General features: G+C 61.3%; 1 protein-coding gene and 1 pseudogene across 1 annotated transcript; both read left to right on the top strand.

The window, feature by feature from the left end:
- The first annotated feature begins 8 nt into the window (after positions 1–8).
- On the top strand, positions 9–22016 carry TEAD3 (TEA domain transcription factor 3). The gene is made up of 13 exons (XM_045772033.2): positions 9–335; positions 10513–10764; positions 12547–12611; positions 15951–16013; positions 17048–17059; positions 17656–17793; positions 17894–17943; positions 18525–18586; positions 19379–19512; positions 19691–19864; positions 20017–20157; positions 20235–20387; positions 20497–22016. Exons 1-13 carry the CDS (start codon positions 143–145, stop codon positions 20608–20610), a joined length of 1551 nt encoding a protein of 516 aa, XP_045627989.2. The 5' UTR covers positions 9–142; the 3' UTR covers positions 20611–22016.
- LOC148107347 (uncharacterized) lies at positions 339–2052 on the top strand (annotated as a pseudogene).
- Positions 22017–22715: the final 699 nt, after the last annotated feature.

Raw genomic sequence — 22715 nt, 5'->3', positions numbered from 1 at the left:
AGGGTCCATTCGCCAAAGCCCCCACTGAAGACTCCTTTCTAGTCCGGGGCTGACCCCTCACTGTCTCCGAGTGACCTCCATCCACTCCCCAGCCTGGCACAGGCCGAGGCAGGGGAGGAGCTCAGACGGCGGTCCGACAGAGATGAAGAACATCTGGAGTCGGGAGCCGCACATCTGGTCGCGGAGCCAGCCTGCGCCGCTTCACCAACCGCCCCCCTTCCCCGCCCCGCGCCCCAGTCACTTCCTGTCCAGGAGCAGTAGTCAGTGTTGTTTTAACCCCCTCCGGGATCGTCCGAGGGCTCCGAGGAGTGGGGCGGGCTCGGAAGAGGGGGTAGGTGATGCGGGAGGAAGACCGGGTGCCCACATTCCCAATAAAGCCGCGTCCCAGGCCCGGCAAGCAGTGGCTCTTCAGCGCGTGCCGAGAACGAGGCGGCGGGAGGGGTCCGGAGCGCGGGAGAGGTCCGGAGGGCGGGCTGGAGGCCTGCCTCCCCACCCCCCAACCCCTCTCCCGCCCTGGCCCGGGGCGCTCCCGCGTCCCCTCCCCCGCACCCAGCGCCGGTCCTACCGAAACTCGGCGGGCTCGTGGTGTCGAGACGCCCCCCGCGGGGGCCCCGGGCCGAGAGGGAGGGCCCCGGAGGTCCGGGAAGAGGGGGAAAGGGAGAAATTCGAGAAACAAGCCTCTCGGGGAGAACCAGACAAACCGGGTCCGGGCAGGGCGGGCGCAATCGCCAGGGCAGGGCGGGGTCTGGGGCCCCGGGAGTTGGGGGCGGGCTCTCGGGCGGGAGAGGGCGCTCCGCCTTGGCGGCTCGGGACTGGGGTGGGGGGGCGGTGTGGGTAGGGAACCCCAAGGCCCGTGCGCTCCGGCTCCGCGGGGCTCTTCGTGACGCGGCACCCCGACGGGAGTCCAGCCGGCTAGGCGGGAGCTCCGCCCTCGGCCCCGCCCAGGCCGAAGCCCCAAATTTTGGTGGGGTCCTGGGGAGGTGGGGTAAGGCTCGGCGTGCAGGGAGAGGTTGGGCGCGTGGCACAGGCAGGCGAGCAGGGGAGCGCCTAGGCGCGGGAAGGCCGGGAGCAGCCCCAGGTCGCGAAGCCGCGGGGTGGGCAGCCAGAGCGCGGACTGGGGGCGGCCCCGCGCGGCCCCGCCCCTCCCGGCCGGTGCCCGCCCCCCTGCGCGCCCCGCCCCCTCCTTCCCCTCAGCCCCCACCCCCCGCCCCGGCTCCTCAACACAAACTTTCCGTCCCGCTCGCTCCCTCCTCCGCGCCCGGCGCCTCCCGCTCCAGCCCGGCTCATTCCGCACATTCCGGCCAGCCCCCTCCCCAAGACCCCCCTTCCCCGGCCCCCCTCTCAGCTCCTTTGGGCCCGGCGGAGCGGCCCGGCCGGAGCGCCCCCCCGAGCTCGGACCAGGTAAGCCGGGCGGACGCCGGGAGGAGGCCCCTGCTGGGAGAGGTGGTTTGGTTGGCTGGTTCTGGATTGGGGGGGCACTCGAGAGGGGCTGGGTCCCCGAGCTATTGTCCAGCTTGAGCCTGAGCCCCAGATCTGGGTGCCGGGAAGTTTAGAGCGAAGGGGGGGGAAAGCTCTCCGGGAAGCCCCGCCCACCCCTCCCACCCCCACCCCCCCGCGACCCGGACGAGTTGGTCGGGGGAGGTCGGGGAGCCGGGAGATTATCCCCGGTGCCTTCGCCTGTCCCAGCGTCCGCGTTTGGGGTGTCGAGGCAGGGGTCTGGAGGCCGCACGGTTTGGGGGGCCTGCCACCCGGGAGCTCGTACCCGGGACTCCTAGTCCCGGGCCCCGCCGCCCTTTGGACTCCCGGCTCGCGCTCTCTCGGAGCCGGCCCGGCCCCAGCTCCACGCAGGCCTCGGGCCCGGCCTCCCGGCGCCCAGGCCGGCTCCTGCGCGCGGTGCCTGTGGCTGCGCTGGATTGTGGAGTGTGTCTGGGAGCAGAGCTGCGCGCCCTGGGTGTGTGCCCCCTGAGAGCCAGGGTCTTAAGCTCCGTCCAGCTCTGCCGCCCCTGTTGGGGTGAAGGTTCGGAGTTCCAGACCAAGGCTGTAGGAGCCTGACTCCAAAGGGGCTGGCTTTGGGGCCTTATTTTCGCTACACTTCCGTAGAGCCCTTGTTTAGACTTTAGAGGGTTTGAAGGAGGCTTGTCCCCACAACTACCACCACCACCACTATTGTCTGTCATGCCCTTTACTCCTGCCTGGGGAGGGAAGGCCAGGAGTGCCTGTCTGCTTCTGGTTTTCAGCTAGCCAGGCACTGAGACCCCACTCTGTCACCTTTTTGGGAGAGTGGCCCTGATCCAGGGCTCAGAGATTCTTTCTGGACAAGAGGGAATGAGGCCTTGGGGGAGGGCTTCTCAGGGGGCACCTCCCTCTGTGCTTTCTCTCTCCCCAGGTAGAGGCAGAACCAGGTCAGGCCTGGACTTGTAGTCCAGGAAAGCAGGGGATGGGGGTAGGGACTGGACACAGCTCTAGGGGCTGGAGCCCATGGCGGCTCTGCGTAGCCTGTCTCCTGTGGCCTGGCTCTGTATACATGTTTCACTCCAGCGCAGGGGGCTGGGACACCTCCTTGGCGAGAATGTCGGGGGCAGCCTAGGGCAAAGAGGAAATCCAAAGTCTCCCAAAGTTGGACATTTGGGGGAATTATGTCCTCTCCCTTCCAGATTCTTGTAGCCGCTTTTCCAAGACCCTCAGGAGGGTGTCATTCCAGAACATGGTTCTGGGGTCTTCTGGATCCCTGCTCACCCTCTGGGCAGGGGATGGACAGATGTATCTTCTAGGAACAAGCTGTCTGATGAGGGTGACTTCAGGGGTCCTGGATGCCCCCTCCTCAGGGAGAGGCTAAGAGCCAGTGGGATTTTCAACTTCATGAGCCTTTCCCCACCCCCTAGGGAGGGAGCAATAATTAATGCTAATTAGTGCATTGGGGCTGGGGACTTGGTCAGTGATTGGCAGGACAGAGATGTGTGTGTGTCTGTCTGTCTGTCTGTCTCTGTGTTCCCACCCTCGCTCTCAGGTTTGCCAACCCTTTGCATTCTGCCAGTTGAGTAAACATTAGAACCAGAAGGGGACATCTCAAAGAGGAGGTCAAGAAATTAGAGATCTGGTCCCAGCTGGGCCTTTAACCACCTGTGTCATCTTGGGCCTCAGTTTCCCTGCTCCGGATAAATGACTTCTCAGGTCCCTTATCTCTGAGCTCCTTCCAGAGTCTCAGTCTTCTAGTCAGGGGCCCTTCATCCTTCCATTATGGACCGTGAACCTGGTGAGGTCTGGAGAGGTGAGTGGGTGATCAGTGATCTAAAGAAGAAAGTGAGGACAAACCAGGGGGTGACCGAGGAGTACGTAAGCCAGGCGAGTGTGGCTGAAAAGGTTGCGGGCAGCAGGCGTCAAGGGACAGGGAAGCCAGCTGGGGGAACTTGCCCTCTGAAGTGGCCCTGGGATCTGGCAAGACTTGGGGGGGTGGTGAATTGTGTTGACAGGTCACGTGGATGGCCTGCTCCTCGGCCTGACTCCCAGCCCCCCGAAGGGCTCAGTGTGGAAGCTGGAAGGGAACCGAAGCTATCAGTCCAGCCCACCTCCTCACTTAGGCAGGGATGAGGAGCGGAGGGGTCCACCCACGGTGAGGAGAGTGGGGAAGGGATCTGGGGTGTGAGACCCCAGGTTGCCGGGGAGCCGTGAGGGCTCTCAATGCTGCAGCTTTCTGTGGCGGTAGCTAGGAGGTCCCTGTCTCTTCCCGTGTGGGGGCTGCAGAAGCCGTGGGGTCCAGGTCCCCGTGGACTTCTGGGGCAGCCCTGGGGCCGTGGCAGGAGGTCAGCAGATCACTCTCAGGCCTGTCCTCCAGGCCTTGCCCTGCCCTCACCTCTGTCCCGGTGTTGTGCCAGCCTGGGCTTTTCTGCAGGAGAGGTGCTGCCCCTCCGTGGAGGACCCGAGAGGGGAACGGGCTTCGCCTGTCCTCGAAGGGGCCCAGCGGAGGCTGGAGGCCAGAGAATCTCTGTCCCTCCGCAGGTCCCCAAAGCCTCAGCCCTTGAGGTTTCCTAGAGTGCTGATTGTTTCCTGTGCTCCCTGCCAGGCCCGAAAGGACAGGAAGTGATAGAGGGAAACGCGAGTGCAACCGTGGGTGACGCTGGACGTGTGTGAGAGACAAACTGAGTGGGACATGCTGCGTGGGTGACACTGCATGGGGGGGTTGTGTGTGTGTGAGAGAACCGGCTAAAACCAGTTTGTGTGACTGCATGTGAGGCTGGACTTGCACAGGAGAGAAACTGTGTGACACTGCCCGTGGCTTTGTAACACCGGTGTGTGTGGCAGATACTGTATATACGTCAGAGCCACCACGAATGACATCCTGTATGTGTGTGTGTGTGTGTGTGTGTGTGTGTGTGTGTGTGTGAGACAGAAGCTGCACGCGTGGTCTCTGGGTGTGAGTGGCCATCGCAGGGGACATGGTTTCTGAAAGACCAGCCGCGCGAGCCTGGGTCTGGTCCTGAGGGGTCCCGACGCGCCGCGGGTGTGAGGGACACTGCGATGGTTTGACGCTGTGTGTGTCAGAAGCGCAACGGGTGCCATTGTGTGCGCCGGGCGGCGCTGTGGTGTGACCACGCGTGATACCGTGTGTGTGTGTGTGTGTGCGCGTGTGTGTGAGTGTGTGCGTGAGCAGCGCACCGGCGGCCTCGGGTTTGCAGAACTCTGACGGGCCGCGCGCGCAGCCGCACACGACGCTGTGTGAAACGAGGACAGAACGTGGCGCGTGTGAGGAGAGAGCGCTGTGACACGCTGCCGAGCGGCTGTGTGAGGAGCCGAGCGGGAGGAGGTGCGTGGGGTGAGCCCCACACGTCAGGGGCCTTGTGGGGTGTGACCGCGACGCCTCTGTGGGTCCCACTCCGCGGTTGCGGGGACCAGAGGACAGGGTGGGTGACAGCCATCAGGCCTGGGCCAGGCATGCTCGGGAGACCGTGTGTGACGAATTTGGGGGCCCGTGACCCTGACGCCTGGGGCGTCCATGCGGAGGACCGTGAAAAAGATAACCGTTAAAAACAAAGAAGGAAAGTACTTAACGCCACTGAATGGTGCACTTAAAAATGGTTAAAATGGTAAATTTGATGTTACGTGTGTGTTACCACGGGAAAAAGTTTAAGAAGGAACAGGATAGGGACGCCGGTCGCCGTGCGTGTGCGGGACGTGGCGGGGCAGGCGAGTGCGTGCGTGAGAGGGGAGGGCCGCAAGGGAGCCTGGGTGTGTGTAGGGGACACTGTGACTCTCGTAGTGGGGGGATCGGCCCAATGACTCGTGGCAGCTCAGCGAGTGACGGCAGAGCACCAGGGGCCCGGGCGCGGGCAGGCTGAGGCCAGACCCTCGGGCGTGACCGTGGACAACTGTGAAACCCACTTAAACAAGTTACCCACTGGCTGCCGCCCCCCACCCCCAAGCTGGACACCCGGCCTGGAGTGGGACAAGAGGAGCCAGGGAGCACCTGGCTGGCTCAGTCGGTGGAGTGTATGACTCTTGATCTTGGGGTCATGGGTTCGAGTCCCACATTGGGCATAAAGACTACTGAGTTTAAAAAAAAAAAAAGGTGAGACAGGATGGAGTCCTAGAGTAGGGGTGAAGGGAAGTCGCTCTTCTTCCGCGGAGGTGCTCTCTTCCTTCTCTCTGCGGAGGTTCGAGGGCTCTGAGGCTCTACCTCCCACTGCCCTGCACTGGTTCCGGGGGGCGCGGTGACAGTGAGGATGAGCTTTGGACAAGAAAGCCTGGGGGGCGGCCTGCCCCCTCTGGTCCCCAGGAAGCCTGTGCCTTGCGTAGTGGGGGTGGGTGGGTGCAGAGTCTCGATTCCCAAATTGGAAGCACATTAATAAGCGGGAGAGAGGGGAGGAGGCCTCCCCACCTCCCTCCTAGTGGGCTCTGCAAATTGCTTCCTCCTGTAAAAATCTCTACCCTGCTCCAGGGAGGAGGGTACTCCCTCCCCAGCCTGGCAGGGTGTGGCCACTTGGCAGGGTCCCTCAGGGGTCCTTGTGCTGGAGGCAGACACCATCCCCCTCCTGCCCCCTCTCCAGTCCCACCCAGAGCATGGCTACTTCTAGGGTGGGAGCCTCTGGCAGCTGGAGAACAGCTGGCCCCGCTGTGGGGGCGGGTGAGAAGGAAGAAGGGAAAGGCAGAGGGGGTGGGGGAGGTTCCCTTAGCCCTCATCAACTGCCCTCCCCATCCTCAACCCCCTGGCGGGTCAGCCCAGCCCAGGTTTGGGGGCGGGAGATTCGGGATGCAGCTGCTGATTTCACTAATCTTCCTGCCTTTTGAGTGGTGTTCTCACTCCAAATGAGAGCACTTGGGGGGCTGTGGTCCCTGCAGGAGTGGACAGCTGGGGCCACTAGACCCAGGAGGGCCACTGGGCTCAGTGTGTCCTCCCAGAGGGGCTGGTGTGGAAGGGAGGGTGGCAGAAGGACGTGGGGACGACACCCACCTGCCTTGACTGGCCTTGTCTGCATCCCCATCCAGGGCAGAGGTCTGGGGGAGCCAAGCTTCGGGCCTCTCTCATCGCCTCCCTTGAAAGGGAGGTGTAGGGCCGGGTGGTCTGGAGGCTGCGGGGGGGGGGGGGGCTAGGGCCTGTGCTGCTGCCCAGCGCTGGCCTCCCGTCACTGGAGCTGTCCAGCCAGTTATTCCAGCAGTCTGGCCCCAGGGTGGGGAGTGGGCAGCAAGGGGCCCCTTATCTCCCCCGGGGCCCCAAAGCCTGCTCACCCAGCCTCCTAGCTCCCATCCCTGCCACCACCCAGAGGCACCTTCTCACCTCAGAAGGCTGAGGGCCCTCAAAGAGGGGAAGCGGGAATGGCCGGTCAGCCGGAGGGAAGAGGCAGAGTGGGCCACAAGGAGGCCGGAGGTCGGCAGCCTGTGGTAATAATGGGCGTCTGCAGAGGGAAATAGGAGGTGGTCTCGAAGAGGCGGAACAGATGGGACAGGAGTGGGGTATCCCAGACATGGCCCTGTTGTAGCTGACCCCTGCCCCCAGCAGTGGCTTCCCTGACACTCCTTCCTTCTAGGTCTGTCCCGAACTCTGGGCTGTTGTCCGCTCATATGCATAAACTCTTGCTCGCGTGTCTTTCTCTCTCTCTCCCCTCTCTCTCCGCCTGACTAATCTGAGTTTATTGATCTTCCCCCTTCCTCCCCCTTTTAGCCCCTTCAGCAGTGTGCCTCCATCTCTCTGGATCGTGGTCTCTGTCTGGGTCTGTGGGTCGTGATTCCTGCCCCCACCCTCTCTGGATCCAGCTCTCTCTCTCCAGCACCCTCCCTGTTCTGTCTGCCTGCCTCTCTCTAGACCTCTCCTTCTCTGGCTCTCACTCCAAGGTTTTGTGGGGGTTTTGTCTCTTATTCTCTGGGACTCTCCTATCTCCCTTGTCTGTTTTCTTATCTGCCTGTCAGGGTCTGTCTCCCTCTCTCTACCCCACCCCCAGACCCTTCCCAGGCTCCACCCCCTGGCCCCTCACTTGGGTCCTCCTCCGGGTCTGCTACCCCTCCAGACCCCTCTCGCCGGCACAGCCCAGCACACAGAGGTTCTAGACTGTTGGGTGAACACCAATAGGCAGCTGGGGGGCTGCCAGCCCTGCCAGCCCTGCTCTGTAGGGCGGGGATGATGCCCTGCCCCGGGCTGGGGCCGCCCTCTCCCTGCAGCGCGCCTGAGCCCCACATTCGCCCAGACCGGCCTGCAGCTGTCTGAAGAGCCCACAGCCCCCAGGCTTGGTCCCCTGGGGTGTGAGGGTCTAAAGAGGAGAGGGTGGGCACACAGCAGTCTCCATCCTCCCCTCACAACAGTAACTCTGGGAAGACCAGAGCAGCCAGCCCGGACTCCTGAGCGCGGCAGTAGGGTAGGGACCCCAGTTCAGTCCCCTGCCTGGCACAGCTGCCCCCTCACCATTGCCCACGGGGGTGCCTGGGCCCCGGGGTACAAAAATTCTCATCTGGGTGTCAATCTGGACACCCACAGGGCATACCTGCCCACATGGGTTCCTGTGCATGGCTGTGGGGGGTGAGGGGTCACCTGTGGGCCCCTGTGTTGGTGCCCCTACCCACAGGCGTGTTCCTAGAAAGTGAGTCTTGCATGTGCCTGTGAGCCAGCGGAAGGGACGGTGGTCCCACTTGTCTCCTTGACTCGTCCTTGCAGCCGCCCCCTGGGCTCCCCTCCCCCTCACCAGCTGCCAGCGGTCCCAGCCAGGGGCCGCCGCCCCGCCCCCCCAGTCTGTCCCAGCTCCCAAGCACTGCTGTGTTCGCCATATTTGGCCACAGTGCTCCTGCGGGGGGCGGGGCGGGGCTGACATCACCCCGAGAAGGGGGGGCCACCGCCTGGAAGAGGGGAGGCGGGCAGGGACTTGGGGGAGGCAGGAAAGTTGCTTTGAAAAGTCTGGGGCTGCCACGGCCCCCCATGCGCTGGGCCCCTGCTGCTCTGAGGGAGGCCTCAGGAAAAGATTTGGGGGGAAATGGGTTGAGGACTCTGTTGGGAGGGGTCTTAGAGCACGGTAGCCCCTCTTCTGCCTCCCCTCTGACAGCCTGTGGCAGTGTCAGATCTCGGGGGAGGCCCCGCATCTCAACTAGCTCAATATGGGCGCCACTGGGCCCCCGGAGCCTCTGCCCCCTCGCATTTTTATTCCAAGAACTTGGCCTCAGGAGTTGAGGAGGGGACGGGGCTATAGCTTCCTGGGGGGAGAGTGGGCTGGGAGTAGAGGAGTGTGGCCCCTCTTACTCGTCAGGAGCACGGCTTCCCCTCTCTCTGGCTGCCCTCTGGTGTGGGGGAGCTGTTCCTCGTGGTCTTGCAGCCTCACAGAAAGGACTACAGCCGAGTGGGGGTCCTTGAAGCTGCTCCAGCCACTTGGGCTTGAGGGGAGGCCCCGGTCCGGACCCCGCTGGGCGGGCCCAGGGTGGTTGCAGGGACAGCTGGGCCTCCTTTCTCGCTCCAGGTGGTGCGGCTCTCGGCTTCATCCCCTTGGTTAGGAGACTGAAGCCGGATTGCCCCGGCTCAGAACCAGGCTGTAGGCCTTCTGAGCTGTGTGTCTGCCAAGTTGCCTAACCTCTCTGTTCTCTGGTTTCCTCATCTGTAAAGTGAGACTAATAATAATCTCTACCGCGTAGGTTATTGTGAGGGTTAAATGAGTCACTGTGTATAAAATCCCGGAACAGGACCTGCCATATGGCAGGTGCTCTCACTGGAGTAATAATAGTCTTAACTCTGTTTCCATCGGATGTTCAGGCCCCTTAGGCCCTCCCCATCCCCTGCCACCAGCGACCCTCTTTAAGCCTCCCTAAACAAACACGTGGCCCCACACAGAGAAGACCCCTCCCCATTTGGCAGGGCCTGGATTTCTTGTCTGAGGGATAAGAATTCCCTTCCCCAGCTTCAGAGGGGTCTCCCACCCCTCTACCCTACCCACGCCCCACCCCACCCCAGCTCTCCCTGCAGAGCAGAGCACAGTCCCTGGATCTAGCCGTCTTGGGCTCCGAGGCCCCCTGGACATTGGGCATGCAGAGTCTGAGGCTGAAGGGCTTGGGGGTGAGCCTCGGAGCTGTGTGTGTTGGGGGGACTGCCGGGTGTGGTCTAAGTTAATAGTCCAGCCTGGCGTGCGCCGGCAACTCAGAGTTTACAGAGCCCTGGCCCATCTGCGATGTGGGCCAGGGCAGGGGCGGGCGTGTGGGTGGTTTATGGGCTGCTGTCGGGCCGGGAGGTGCAGGAACAGGAAGTGGGATGGAAGAGCTGGTGGGGTTGAGCAAGGCTGTGGGCCAGGCACCTTCTCGGCTGCTCCCTTGCCAGCCAGCAGCGCTCCCTCCTTGCGATTCCCGGGGCGGTCCCTGCCCTGTGTTTAGGTTCTGTGGCCCGGCTGCTGTGAGTTATCTTGTAGGGAAGTCCAGACCACACCCTTCCTGGGTCCAGGGCCCTCCCCCTCCCACAGCGGGTCGAGGGGAGAGAAAGGGGAGGAGGTCCGCAGTTGGGGCTGCTGGCAGGAGGAGGAGCTGGCAAAGTCAGAGCGAAGCAGCCCCCCCCCCCGCCCCCAGAGCTCCAGAAACACCCAGCAGCCCTGTTCCTCTGTTTCTCTATTCTGCTCCTCACCACGCCTGGGACACCTGGGGCCGCGGCACGGCTTTGGGAGTGAATAGTGGGTATCACTCCCCGCCCTCCCTGCCTTCGTTCTGAGGATGAAATGAATATGAATGTGCTTTTTGCCCTCAAAGCGCCTTATAGATCTGAGGTACTACTGTCGTGACCGGTCGCCACCGGTCCCAGGTCTTGAGTGTTGGGAGCCAGGCATTGGGGCTGGTCCTTCGTCATGATCTCATTTAATTTTAAGCCTCACAACCTCAAGGAGTCCTTTTCCTCATCTTACGGGACCGAAGCTCAGAGAGGTGAGGGAGCTCCCTTGAGGTTGCACAGCACCGAGTAAGCCTAAGCCCGGTTTCCGCCACCCCGCCCTGGAGCACCTGCCCCCGGGGTGGGAGCCGGCTCCGATCCGGGAGAGCCCTGGCCCTAACCCGGCTGTGTCTGCCCCGCAGGCTCCGGCTGCCCAGCGGGCTCAGGCCCAGAGCCCAGAGCAACCAGCACAATAGCGTCCAACAGCTGGAATGCCAGCAGCAGCCCCGGGGAGGCCCGGGAGGATGGGCCCGAGGGCCTGGACAAGGGGCTGGACAACGACGCGGAGGGCGTGTGGAGCCCCGACATCGAGCAGAGCTTCCAGGAGGCCCTGGCCATCTACCCGCCGTGCGGCCGCCGCAAGATCATCCTGTCGGACGAGGGCAAGATGTACGGTGCGTGTGGGGAGCCGCGGGGACCCTGGACGGGGCTGGAGGTGGCGGCCCGGCCCTCCCGGCCCCTCCCCCTGCTCTCTGCCCCCTCACCCAACCGGTTTGGCGAAGTCCTGCGAGCCGCCCGCCGCCCGCCGTGGGCGAGTCTGGGCGTGTGAGCCTGTGTGTCTGGATCCTCCTCATGAACAAGCCGGGCTTGCCCCCTCCACCAGATCGGGCCCACACCTTGACACCCCCGTCTGCTCCTCCTCTCCTCCCCCTGCTGGCTGCAGGTTTCAGGGTGACTCAGTGGACACAGGAAACTGGGTCAGGGCCGGGTGCCCCAGGCGAGGCCTGGGAGAGGGTCCCTCCCCATGTGTGGAGAAGCCCGAGGAGTGAGACCCGGGGTGTCCTACTGGCCATTTCCTTCCAGTGCATGGGTATTGGTGTGGGGGGCTGCGGGGTGAGGGGAGGCCACGCTGTAACAAGGGCCTGTGTTAGGAAGAGGGCAGGAGAGACGAGGGGACTCCTTCATTCTTCAGACACCCCCCCCCCAAGTCTCTCCTGCTCTGCTGGCCTACTGTCTGCCACCTTGCCCATCTCCTGCCTCCAGAAGGGAGTGTTCTCCTCTTGTCCAGCCCTGAGAGGGCTCTCCCAGAGCTGCATTTTTGGGATAACTCAACCCTTCTGGGCCTGGCTCCTTGCCAGCTCCCCAACCCTCCCAGATAGCCTATGGCTGAGTGAGGCAGCCCTCGGCCCGTCCCATCCAGCGGCCAGTACCATGGCGGGGTGCAGGAAGGAGACAGCTGGGGCTGGTGGTAAGGGCTGCCATGTCCCCTGTCCCCAGCCACTATGCCACGCCCACCCCTCGCCCCGGAGCCCCCTCATGGGCAGGCAGATGTCCCAGGGTGCTTCCCCCAAGACTACCTCCCAGATGGCCGGGGCAGCCCCACAGGGTATGTTTAGACAGGGCGGAGGGAGTGGGGTGGAGAGGGGCAGGCAGGAAGGGAGGAGCAGTGGGGCTGGTTCTGTCATGGAGGAGGAATCTGGAGAATGTGGCCCTTCTGGGGAGGTTGTGGGGTTGGGGGGCTGGAGGCCTGCACTGGGGGGAGAAAAGCTATTGGTTCAGCATCTGTCAGCATCTCACAGGGCAGGAGAGACACTGGTAACCCGGAACATGGGGTTGACAGGCTCAAGGACATAGTGACGGGCTCAGGAACATCCCGACACAGGCTGTCCGTGTGGGAGGTGTGCTGGAGACCACTGGATCCTTCCTGCCAGAGAAGGGAGGGGACTTGTCCAGGGTCTCCCCTCATCGCAAGGACAGCTAGGACAGGAACCCATCTTTCAGACACCCGTGGGGACATGTGCGGGGACATCCTGCAGCAGGCCTCCCTTACACACGAATGCTTACACTTAAAGATTCAGAACTGGCATCATGCACTGGGAGGGAGGAGGTGCTGCTGGGGCTAGGAGTGGGGCTAGGAGTGTGCGGCCCAGAGGTCCTGCTGCCCTGTGGCCGCACCTGCCCCTGTCTGTCTGCAGGGAAACCTGTCGGGCCCCCTGACCCTGTCTCACCTTCCCTCCTCCCACCCTGCTGCCCCCTACTCACACCTCCCTCAGCCAGCAGCCCCCCCAGGTCCTGGGGCTCCCTGCCACCCCTCGCCTACCCTGTATGTACCTCTTGGGGGGGGTGGAGTGAAGGGGGTGGGGAGGGGCTGTCTGTTTCGCAGCTGGGTGGGGGGGTCTGCAGCCACCTGCTGCCGCCCTTGGCCAACTCTTCATTCTTCTCTCACCCCAATCCAGGTCGAAATGAGTTGATTGCACGTTACATTAAATTGAGGACCGGGAAGACTCGGACGAGAAAACAGGTAGGGAGAGGATGCATGTTCCGTGCCCTCTGCCCATGCGCGCTCCCTCAGCTGCCGCTTTCGGCCCCTCCCTGCCCCCCTTCCTCTCCTGAGCTACTTTACGCTCCCCGGGCCGCTCTTCCCACGGTCGTAGAGAAAGGGGCAGTGCCCTCTCTGACCAGCCACCACCCCGCCCGAGGCCTTGTGTTCAGTGACCAGAGATGAGCCCCGTGGGGCAGCTGCAGCCTGGCGTGGTCGCTGCCCAGAGTGGCGCCCCGACCAGCCAGCGAGGCAGCCGGCCGCAGTGACACGGGAGTGCAGAGCAGGGCAGCGTGGCCGAGCCGAGGGGGAGTGTGTGCTGTCGGACAAGGGTCGAACCTGGACCTGGTCGGGGAAGGGGGAGGGGCTGCCAAGGCTTTCTGGAGGAGGAAACACCCAAGATGCAACTTTAGGAAGGAATTCAGGGTTTAGGCTGGCGGGGGGCGGGGGTCAGACATGGAACCCCTGGGCACCCACATGGGGCTGACGTTACATGAATCTGTGTATTCCTCACAGCAAGCTCAGGAGGCAGGTCTAGTAATTGTCTCCATCTTCCCGAGGAAGACACGGAGGCAGGGGGGAAGTTAAGTAACTTCCTCAAGGTCACTCAGCTGGTGGGTGGTGGATCCAGGATTGAACCCACTGGCCAGGAAAGCGCCATCCATCAGCAGTGTGGTGGGTGGGTGGAGAGGGGTGGGAAGAGCTGAGGAGAGCGAGAGAGGTTGGCCGGAGGCCTGAGGGACAGGTTTCCCCTCAGGGCAGCTGGGTGCCATGGAAGGGACTAGAACAGGGAGTGGCGGGTGGCAGCTGTCGAGGAATGTTGGCCCTGGAGCAGCTGGGGCAGTGGACGCGTGAGGGCCGGGCAGAGGCAGGGACGGAGGTCCGCAGCGGCGGTGGCCTGCGTGGTGGCAAAGGTGATGGTGGCGGTGGTGGCGTGGAGAGATGACTGGGCGGCTTCTGGTCCCGGAGGGCAGCCCTGCGCCCCAGGAACCCAGAAAGGGGGCTGGGTGGGTGGCTGAAGTGCGGGGTGCCCGGGAGAGAGGCAGGCTGGGCACAGAGACTGGAGGACTGGAAGCCGCCCCTGATCCTTGGCTCTCCTCGCCTCCGTGTCTGGTGGGGTTTGGACCTTGCACCCACCTCCCCAGATCTCCCATGTGTGCAGGTGACAAAGCCAACCTGTCCCATCCTGCCGTCTCCAAGGAAGGTTCCTAGTCCACCCCCTCCCCCATTTGCTCAGGCATTTATTAACCGCTCTCCCGGGGCCAGCTCGCTGGCCCAGCACTTACGCATTGAGCGAATTACTGAGCTACGACTATGTTCTGGGCACCAGGCGTTCAGCAGGGGAACCCGACAGACAGGGGCCCGTTCCCTGGAGCCTGGGACTGCAGGAGGAGGACGGACTAATCAAATGTCCAGGTTCAGATACCCTCACCCCTGCTTGCGGGGAAGGGGTGCTTGGCCCCTCAGCTTCTGTTCCTCAGCCATTCAATTAGCTGATATGCGAAGGCACTTAGAACAGAGTAAGCGCCGGAGACAACGTGCCGCTGCTGTCGCGATTGTTACTACGTCTTGATAAACAGAGAGCCAGAGCGCCCGGCGGGCTGGGCCGGTAGAGCATGCGACTCTTGATCTCGGGGTCATGAGTTTGAGCCCCACCTTGGGGGTAGAGATTACTTAAAAAAATAAGGTCTTAAGAAAGGTTAGCTAGCTAGGTCAGGTAGGTAGGTAGGTTTGTGAGGACGAAGCATGTCTTTATGTGTTGCAAAGAGCAACCAAATGACAGGCAAGGGTTTTTATTTTACTTTAGGTTAAAAAATGCAGCGTTAGGGTTTTTACAGATACGTACAGCAATTAATAGCGAGTGCGATGCGTCCATACGGGAAAAACAGCTAAATATTACATTAGGATTAAGTCCCATGTGACTTTCAGCTGTCACGGACTTGACCATTTGGCCGTGGTTCTCTGTGCTAAGGGTCAAAAGAATCCTGGGAGCGTGGCCTAGTGGTGGAGCCAGTGGGCTCGGGAGTCAGGCCACCGAGGTTTAGATCCCAGCTCCAGCCCCCAGCTGCGTGACCTTGGATAAACCGCTTAACTTCTCTGTGCGTTGGTTTCACCCTCTGTAACTTGGGGGATAATGTTAGTAAGGGTCAGAGGAGGTACATGTAAAATGCTGAGAACAGTCATAGCTACTCAGTAAATGTCACTTCTTGTCATGATAGGAAGTGATGGGTAATCTGGCTGGACAGACGTCTGACGCCGGTGCCCGGGGAGGGGGTGTGAGGGACACCCAGCTGGGTCCTCACCAGCTAGCAGGGGCTGCGGGGCATCCCATGCACAGGAACTTTCAGTCTATGGTTAGAAAGAAAAGCTGTGTCTCTGGGCATAAAAACAACTTGCAGAGAAAGCCCACAGCCGTTGGGGATCATGAGTGCGTGAAGGAGTCGCGGGGATCCGTGTGTCCCCTTCTGTTCCATGGGGAAAATAGGGACATGTAGGTTCTCTGAGGCTTAAGGGTCAGAGCCTCGACAATGTGCTGGAAAAGAAATGCTATTAAGAACAGTGGTACCAGGGGAGAGCTTTCGTAGAGGACACGGCCCCAATGTTGCTCCGATGCCCAGCACGAGCACTATGGCCATCGGTGATGCCAATCCGAGAAAAGTGTCTCAGGGCGCCTGGCTGGCTCAGTTGAAGGAGCCGGAGCGTGCGACTCTTAATCTCAGGGTGGTGAGTTCAAGCCCCACGTTGGGTGCAGAGATTAGTTCAATAAATAAAGAAATCTTTTTAAAAGAAAGTAAGGGAGGGAGGGAGGGAGAAAGGAAGGGTGGGAGGGAAGAAAAGAAAAGAAAAGAAAAGAAAAGAAAAGAAAAGAAAAGAGAGAAAGAAAAGAAAGAAAGAGACCAGAAAAAGGTGTCTCCTCTGAGGTTATCAGTGAGGAAAAGTCACCCATTTCAGAAAAATAAAAAGATACCCTTCCTCTGGGTTAGATGCAGCCCAGCACCAGGGCACATAACTTGAGCAGCAGACCTTGGGCTGGATTTTAGCCCTTACTGGGTTAGATCCTCTTGTGCAGTGAACAACCTCTACAACTGTAGATGGTGGTCCTGGAGGCTAGTGTAGGCTCTTGATCAAAATAGGGCCAAGAAGAGAGCAGAGAATTGGTAGGGCTCAGGGGTGTCTGCTCACAAGGGCCCCATAGTTTCCCCTTGCTTCCGTTTGGTCCCAGAGATGAGGGCTGGGATGCTCCTTGCCCAAGGCCACCCCATGCCGTGCCTCCTCACTGTCTGTGTTTTCCTCTCTGGCGGGGCGCGGGGCGGCCCCTAGGTGTCCAGCCACATACAGGTTCTAGCTCGGAAGAAGGTGCGGGAGTACCAGGTTGGCATCAAGGTACGTTGGGCGCCTGACTAGGGCCTCCGGTCCCTCCTCGGCGTCTCCACTGCTGTCTCCGCACGGCTCAGGCCTCTGCCACGGCCGGCTCTCTGGCCCCACTGTGCCTCTTTTCTGGCTGAAGCTCTGTTCTTGCCTCTTCTGCCCTTTCTGCTCTTTTTCTCTCTTTCTCTCTCTTTCTACAGGTCTCTAGCCACTTGCAGGTTCTAGCCAGGCGGAAATCTCGAGAGATTCAGTCCAAGCTGAAGGTAGGGGTCCCCTGCCACTTGGCCTGGCCCTGCTGTTTTCTGAGCCCAGCGCACAGCAGAGAGGGGGCTGAAGGGCTATGGCGGGGTGGAGGGTGTCTCAAACACAAACAGCAGCATGAAGCCCAAAGGCCACTTCGGGCTACAGAAGGCCATAGCCCCTGGAGACTAAGCAGAAGCCCGGGGGGACAGCCAGCCCTACAGTGAGGGAGAGGAAGACCATCTGGGGGCCACTAAGGCCCACCTCTCTTCTTCTTCCTTTTCCTTTTTCTCCTTCCTCCTAATTGCTGCTTGTTAATTGCACGGGGCCTTCAGGTGGGCAGGAGGAGACACGGGCTCGCTGGCTGGCAGAGCTGTTGTGGGCCTGGCTGTTCCTTGCCCTGGACGCTCAATCCTGGCTGCTCTGCAGCCTTGGATCTCAGAGCATGGGGCCCAGGGCCCCTGTAGGCTGTGTCTTCCCAGACTGGGTCTCCCGCTCCAGGCCCCTGTGCCTATGTCACAGCCCAGAAGACGTGGACACACCCCCAGGGGCACCAGCGTGGTCCACCGTCTAGGTCTCCAGCCTGCCCTCCCTCATTCTGCCCTTTGCAGGGCACCCCCAGCTAGCAAGCCCTCCCCTTGGGTAGCAGTGGGGTGGGGGGAGGATCTACAGCTGCCTCTGAGCTCCGCTGGGTTCCTCAGACCTGAGAGCCAGGTGGCCGTTGAGTGGAAGGGGGTGAGAAGATGTGTCCCCACCCTACGTCGCCCTCACACGTGCCTCTTCTAATCTACCTTCCCTCTCCTTCACAGGCCATGAACCTGGTAAGTAGCCTGCCCCTCCCCTGGGAGGCGATGGTGGGGGCAGGGGGCGGGGAGCACCTAACACAGGATTTCCAAATTATGAATTGTGAAATCAGCTTAATAGGTTGGCAACCGACGTTGTTTAAAAATGAGATAGAGTGGTTCTCAAACTTTAGCATATATCAGAATCACTGGAAGGGCTGGTGAAGACAGATTTCTGGGCTTCACCCCCAGAGTTTCTGAATCAGTGGATCTGGGCTGGGGCCCGAGAATTTGCATTTCTAACAAGCTTCCAGTGATGCTGGTGCCGTTGGTCCACGGACCATACTTTGAGAACCACTGATGAAACAGAACAGGAAATAGGAGAGCGCGTGACGCACAACATAAGGGGAAGTGTTTGGGTATATACTGGGTTATGGAATAAAATAAAATTATTTCTCACCATGGACAGTGCTCAGAGGGGTGAGGTGCTCTTAGGAGACAGGCCCAGGCAGGGGCTGAGACTCTCCCGAGCCCACACAACAGAGCCCTGAGGGCCTGGGAGGGGCCGGGAGGCGAGGCGAGCCCCAGCCCCGTGTCTGACCTGGCCATCCTCACGTGGCCTCTCCCCTCCCCAGGACCAGGTCTCCAAGGACAAAGCCCTCCAGAGCATGGCCTCCATGTCGTCTGCCCAGATCGTCTCCGCCAGTGTCCTCCAGAACAAGTTCAGCCCGCCCTCCCCTCTGCCCCAAGCCGTCTTCTCCACTTCCTCGCGGGTAGGGGGGCCCGGGAGGTGGGGCCGAGGTGAGGGAATGCCTTCGGGGTGGGGGGGTCTCGGATGCTGAGGGGCCCCTGGGCCTTGTCCCATCTCTGCAGTTCTGGAGCAGCCCCCCTCTCCTGGGACAGCAGCCTGGACCCTCTCAGGAGTGAGTATTGTGGCCCGACCCTTACACCCTTGTCCCTGGCTGCCGCGCTGAGACTTCCCCTTTGAGCTGGGTTTGGGCAACAGCTGAGCCAGGTTTTCCTCCAGAAATGGAGGATGGAGGGCGCTGGGGAGAGAGCCGGCGCGTGTCTGTTCACTCATGCGTGTGTTCGTTCATCAGCCTCTTCATCCACTTGTCCCCCGGCCTTCAGTTCTTCTCCCTCGGTTGCCCTCCCGGTGGGTCTCGGAGTCAGCGCGTGGGGCAGTCAGGGCTGCTCGGCTCCCTCGGTTCTGAGAGGACTTTCATCCTCCGGCACACACTCGGTTTAATGAGCCGCTCTCGGGGAGGGGTTGCGAGGCCGCACTACGCGTGCACCTCCCTTGGGAGATGCAGCAGGCTTTCATAAAGGCTCAAATGAGGAGAAAACCAAAAGCTGGGCGGTTAGCGTGTCAGCGTGCGCTTCGGGGCCTTTGCAGAAAGGCGGGTGGCTCCCTCTTGAGACCAGATGACTCCTAGAGACGGGACCAGGTGGAAGGTGGGGCTGGGGCTGGGACCCTCTAACCAGGCTGTGCTCCTGTCTGCAGCATCAAGCCCTTTGCACAGCCAGCCTACCCCATCCAGCCGCCCCTGCCGCCAGCGCTCAGCAGTAAGTTCCCCGCACGAGCCTGCCGCCCCTGCGCACCTGCTCGGCTGCTCAGAAGCGGGGGGACCGAGGCTGGGCATGTGTTTGCACTGGGAGGGAGAAGGGGGTGCCTCCGTAGGGGATTGGGACAGGCCGGGAACAGGCCCCTTAACTTTCACATTGTTGGACACACCAAAGAAGGTACCACATTTATATATATTATAACATTCTTCTTCAGAAATACACAAAAATCTTAACAGAGTATCACTCTGTCTAGGTGTTGAGATTCTGGATAATTTTTATTTTTCCCTTTTCACTTATCTGCATTTTCTTTTTGTTTTTTCTTTTTCTTTTTTTTAAAAAGATTTTATTTATTTATTTGACAGAGATAGAGACAGCCAGCGAGAGAGGGAACACAAGCAGGGGGAGTGGGAGAGGAAGAAGCAGGCTCACAGCAGAGGAGCCTGATGTGGGGCTCGATCCCATAACGCAGGGATCACGCCCTGAGCCGAAGGCAGACGCTTAACCACTGTGCAACCCAGGCACCCCTCACTTATCTGCATTTTCTGCTTGAACACACATGAATAGTGACATATAAGCCCCCCCCCATGTATACCACTGGGGCCACCGTGCACAGTCGTGCAGGTTGTACACTGTACAAGGAAATGTGGTGGAGGGGTCAAAATCCAGCCTGTGTTCCTACTCGGAGAGGGCGCCATGTTCTAGTTTGCACAGCGGCTCTGTGCAGCAGGGGCAGCTCCGTGTGTAAGCGTGTGCACACGCCCATGCAGATGAGGGTCCATCTCGCCCTCCCAGGTTACGAGCCCCTGACCCCGCTCCCCCCAGCTGCTGCCTCTGTGCCCGTGTGGCAGGACCGCACCATCGCCTCCTCCCGGCTGCGGCTCCTCGAGTATTCGGCCTTCATGGAGGTGCAGCGAGACCCGGACACGGTACTGTGCCTGGGGTGGGGGTGAGGGTTTGGCGAGCCCGGGAGACCCGGCGGGGTGGTCCAGGGCCACGGCTCAGGGGCGTGGGCTTGGGGAGCCACAGGGCAGTCGTGTCCCGGTGCGGCCCTCGGGCCCGCGCTCCTGGGCACCCTCCTGACCCCGCACCGGGCCCTCCCCACAGTACAGCAAACACCTGTTTGTGCACATCGGCCAGACGAACCCCGCCTTCTCCGACCCGCCGCTGGAGGCCGTCGACGTGCGTCAGATCTATGACAAGTTCCCTGAGAAGAAGGGCGGACTGAAGGAGCTCTACGAGAAGGGGCCCCCGAACGCCTTCTTCCTCGTCAAGTTCTGGGTGAGCTGCCCTGTCTGCTCCCGACAGCCCCTCCCCCACGCGCAGGGCACCGGGGCCCACCGCACTGACCCCGCAGCCTGTGGCCCGTGGGCAGGGTGCTGGGGATGGTCCTGGGGCGAAGCACTGATGCGGCCCGGCCCACCCGCCTCCAGGCCGACCTCAACAGCACGATCCAGGAGGGCCCCGGAGCCTTCTATGGGGTCAGCTCTCAGTACAGCTCGGCCGACAGCATGACCATCAGCGTCTCCACCAAGGTGTGCTCCTTCGGCAAGCAGGTGGTGGAGAAGGTAGAGGTGAGTGGGGGCGCGGGGCGGCGCAGAGGGGCGGGGAGCAGGCACGTCGGCTGACGCGTTCCCCGCGCCGTGCGCAGACGGAGTACGCGCGGCTGGAGAACGGGCGCTTCGTGTACCGCATCCACCGCTCCCCCATGTGCGAGTACATGATCAACTTCATCCACAAGCTGAAGCACCTGCCCGAGAAGTACATGATGAACAGCGTGCTGGAGAACTTCACCATCCTGCAGGTGGGGGCCGGGGGCCGGGGGCACGGGGCCTCCGAGCGGGGGCGGCCAGCCCCTGCGCCCCGTGGCCCCGCGCCGCCTGACCCCTTGCATCCTCCTGCCTGGCCCCCAGGTGGTCACGAGCCGGGACTCCCAGGAGACCCTGCTTGTCATTGCTTTCGTCTTTGAAGTCTCCACCAGCGAACACGGGGCCCAGCACCACGTCTACAAGCTCGTCAAAGACTAGGCTAGCCTCGGCCCCCAGCACCAGGATCCAGGACGAGCATCTTTTCCACACACCTGCCTGGCCCCCCCCCCTCCCCCCCGCCGGAGGTCTGGGGTTGAGGACTCATCCGCCTACCAGGCCTCAGGCCCAGGACCCAGGAGGCCTCCCCACCTACCCCCAGCACACACACTCCCTGCCACTGTTCTGCGCTTTACTTGTGGGAAAAGAGAGGGCGGCTTCGTGGTGGGGCAGCCTGGCCCGGACGCTGAACCATCACCCAGCTCTGCCCAGCCTCCAGTGAGCGGGATCCGAGCCCTTCGGGCTCAGGCGTGTGTGGCCGGCAGGGGAGGGTAGAATGGACATCGAGGGGATCAGAGTGCAGAGGCCCCAGGAAGGAGAGTGTTGAGTTGGGGTTAGGGTGAGAAGAAGAGAGAGGGGCCCACACTTTCTTGCACCTGCTGTGTGCCTCGCCCCATTCGCAGACTGTGCGAGGCCAGCGCGGGTCTTGGTGTCTCATATGATGGGCTGAGACTCTGAGAAGTTGAGGGACCCATGCAAGGGGGCAGAGTTGGAATTCTCACCCGGGCTGCCTGTCCCCGGAGCCCAGGTACACTACCTCCCTGGAGTGGGGGCAGGGGGGCAGCCGCAGTTTGGGGGCCTCCTCCCAGGGCAGCAGCTGCTTCTGACCAGGCAGGGAAAGAGGAGTGGCGGGTACTTGGCACCTGTTAGGCGCTCTCTGTCAGCGCACAGTGCAGCCAAGGCCTCGGGAGCCCCGATGCCGACCTCCATCTGGGGCCTGAGCCCCTCAGCACCTTCCTGGCAGGCGAAGGCCCCCAGCGGCAGGCTCCAGAATAGCTCGGACGGTCACGTAGGAAGATGGAGTCCCAGCCTCTGGGCAGACCAGCGTCCTGGGGACAAGGGGTAGCAGAAGGATTTGGTATTTTCAAATGCCCAAGCCTTGGGTTTGGTGAGCCCTCGGTGGGCACCACTCCCTTATGTTTCTCTCCACCTCCAGTGTCCCAGGCCTGGAGCAGGAGCTCCCCAGACCCAGTTCTGGGACTGAAGGTTAACCCTTCACCTGCTGCCCCTCCCTACACCCAGGCCCCTCAGCCAGCTCCGCCTGTCTGCCAGCCACCTCTGGGCATTTACGAGTTTCATATGAAGTACTGTGCCCCTCCCCTTCCTTACACCGCCCGCCCCTGAGCTTCCTGAAGGTCCTCACAGTTCGCATATCGCTCAGGCCACTTCCAAACCCAACCTAGGTTTTATAATGTATATTATATTTTTTTGTGTATTTTTTAAATCCAGCTGTGATGGGTTGTATCGTAAACGTGGCGCGGGGCTGGAGCAGGGGTCCTCAAGGCCCGGCTCCTGCTCCAAAAAAAGAAAAAAAAGAAAAAAATTAAAGTTATTTGTTTGTGGGTTAATTCTGTGACCAGTGTGTGACAGACCCCTCTGGGTTGGATTAGCTTCATGGTGGTGCTCCTGCTAGGTTAGGTCCTGATCTGTCACCCCACCCTACCCCAACCCTGCTGGGGGGGCCCACGCCATACCCACACTCAAAATAGCTATGATTCAGAGATCCCATAAAAGCTTTTCTCTGACCCCTTCCTGCCATGAGTTGAGTGCTGAAGTTGAGTGCCCAGTGCTGGCCTAGGTTCAGTTGTTAAATTGTCTCTTTGAAGTGACTTGCCCAGGGTCACACAACGACTGAGCTGGAGCCCCTGCTAAATCCCGTCTTCATGGTGGCTGCTACTGGTTCTCACCCAAGTGGATGGCTGCTAGCAGGGGAAGCCAGATTCCAACCTGTTCTTGTCTGCCTGGGCCAGCCCTGCTCTCCCCCCTAAGCTGGCTTGTGCTCATATAGCAGGGGGACCCATACCACAGAATGGGGAGGGTGAGGGGACATGCGTTGTTTATCTGAAGTTCAAATTTAAATGAGCATCGTGCATTTTCATTTGCTAAATCTGGCAGCCCTACTCTAGAATCTAGAGTCTTCTAGATCATTCTGATCCAAGTTTGCAGCTAGGGAAATAGACTGAAGTTAAAATGTTCTCTTCACTGAGCCGGTCACTGGCTACACCAAGATTTGAATCTGGTCAGCCTGACTCCCAAGTCCGTGCACC

This window comes from Ursus americanus, chromosome 32 (genome assembly GCF_024610735.1).
Source record: "Ursus americanus isolate L20-20 chromosome 32, mUrsAme1.1.p, whole genome shotgun sequence".
Taxonomy (NCBI): Eukaryota; Metazoa; Chordata; class Mammalia; order Carnivora; family Ursidae; genus Ursus; species Ursus americanus.
The sequence above is the reverse complement of the archived record's forward strand: the minus strand, read 5'-3'. Positions and strand labels throughout refer to the sequence as shown.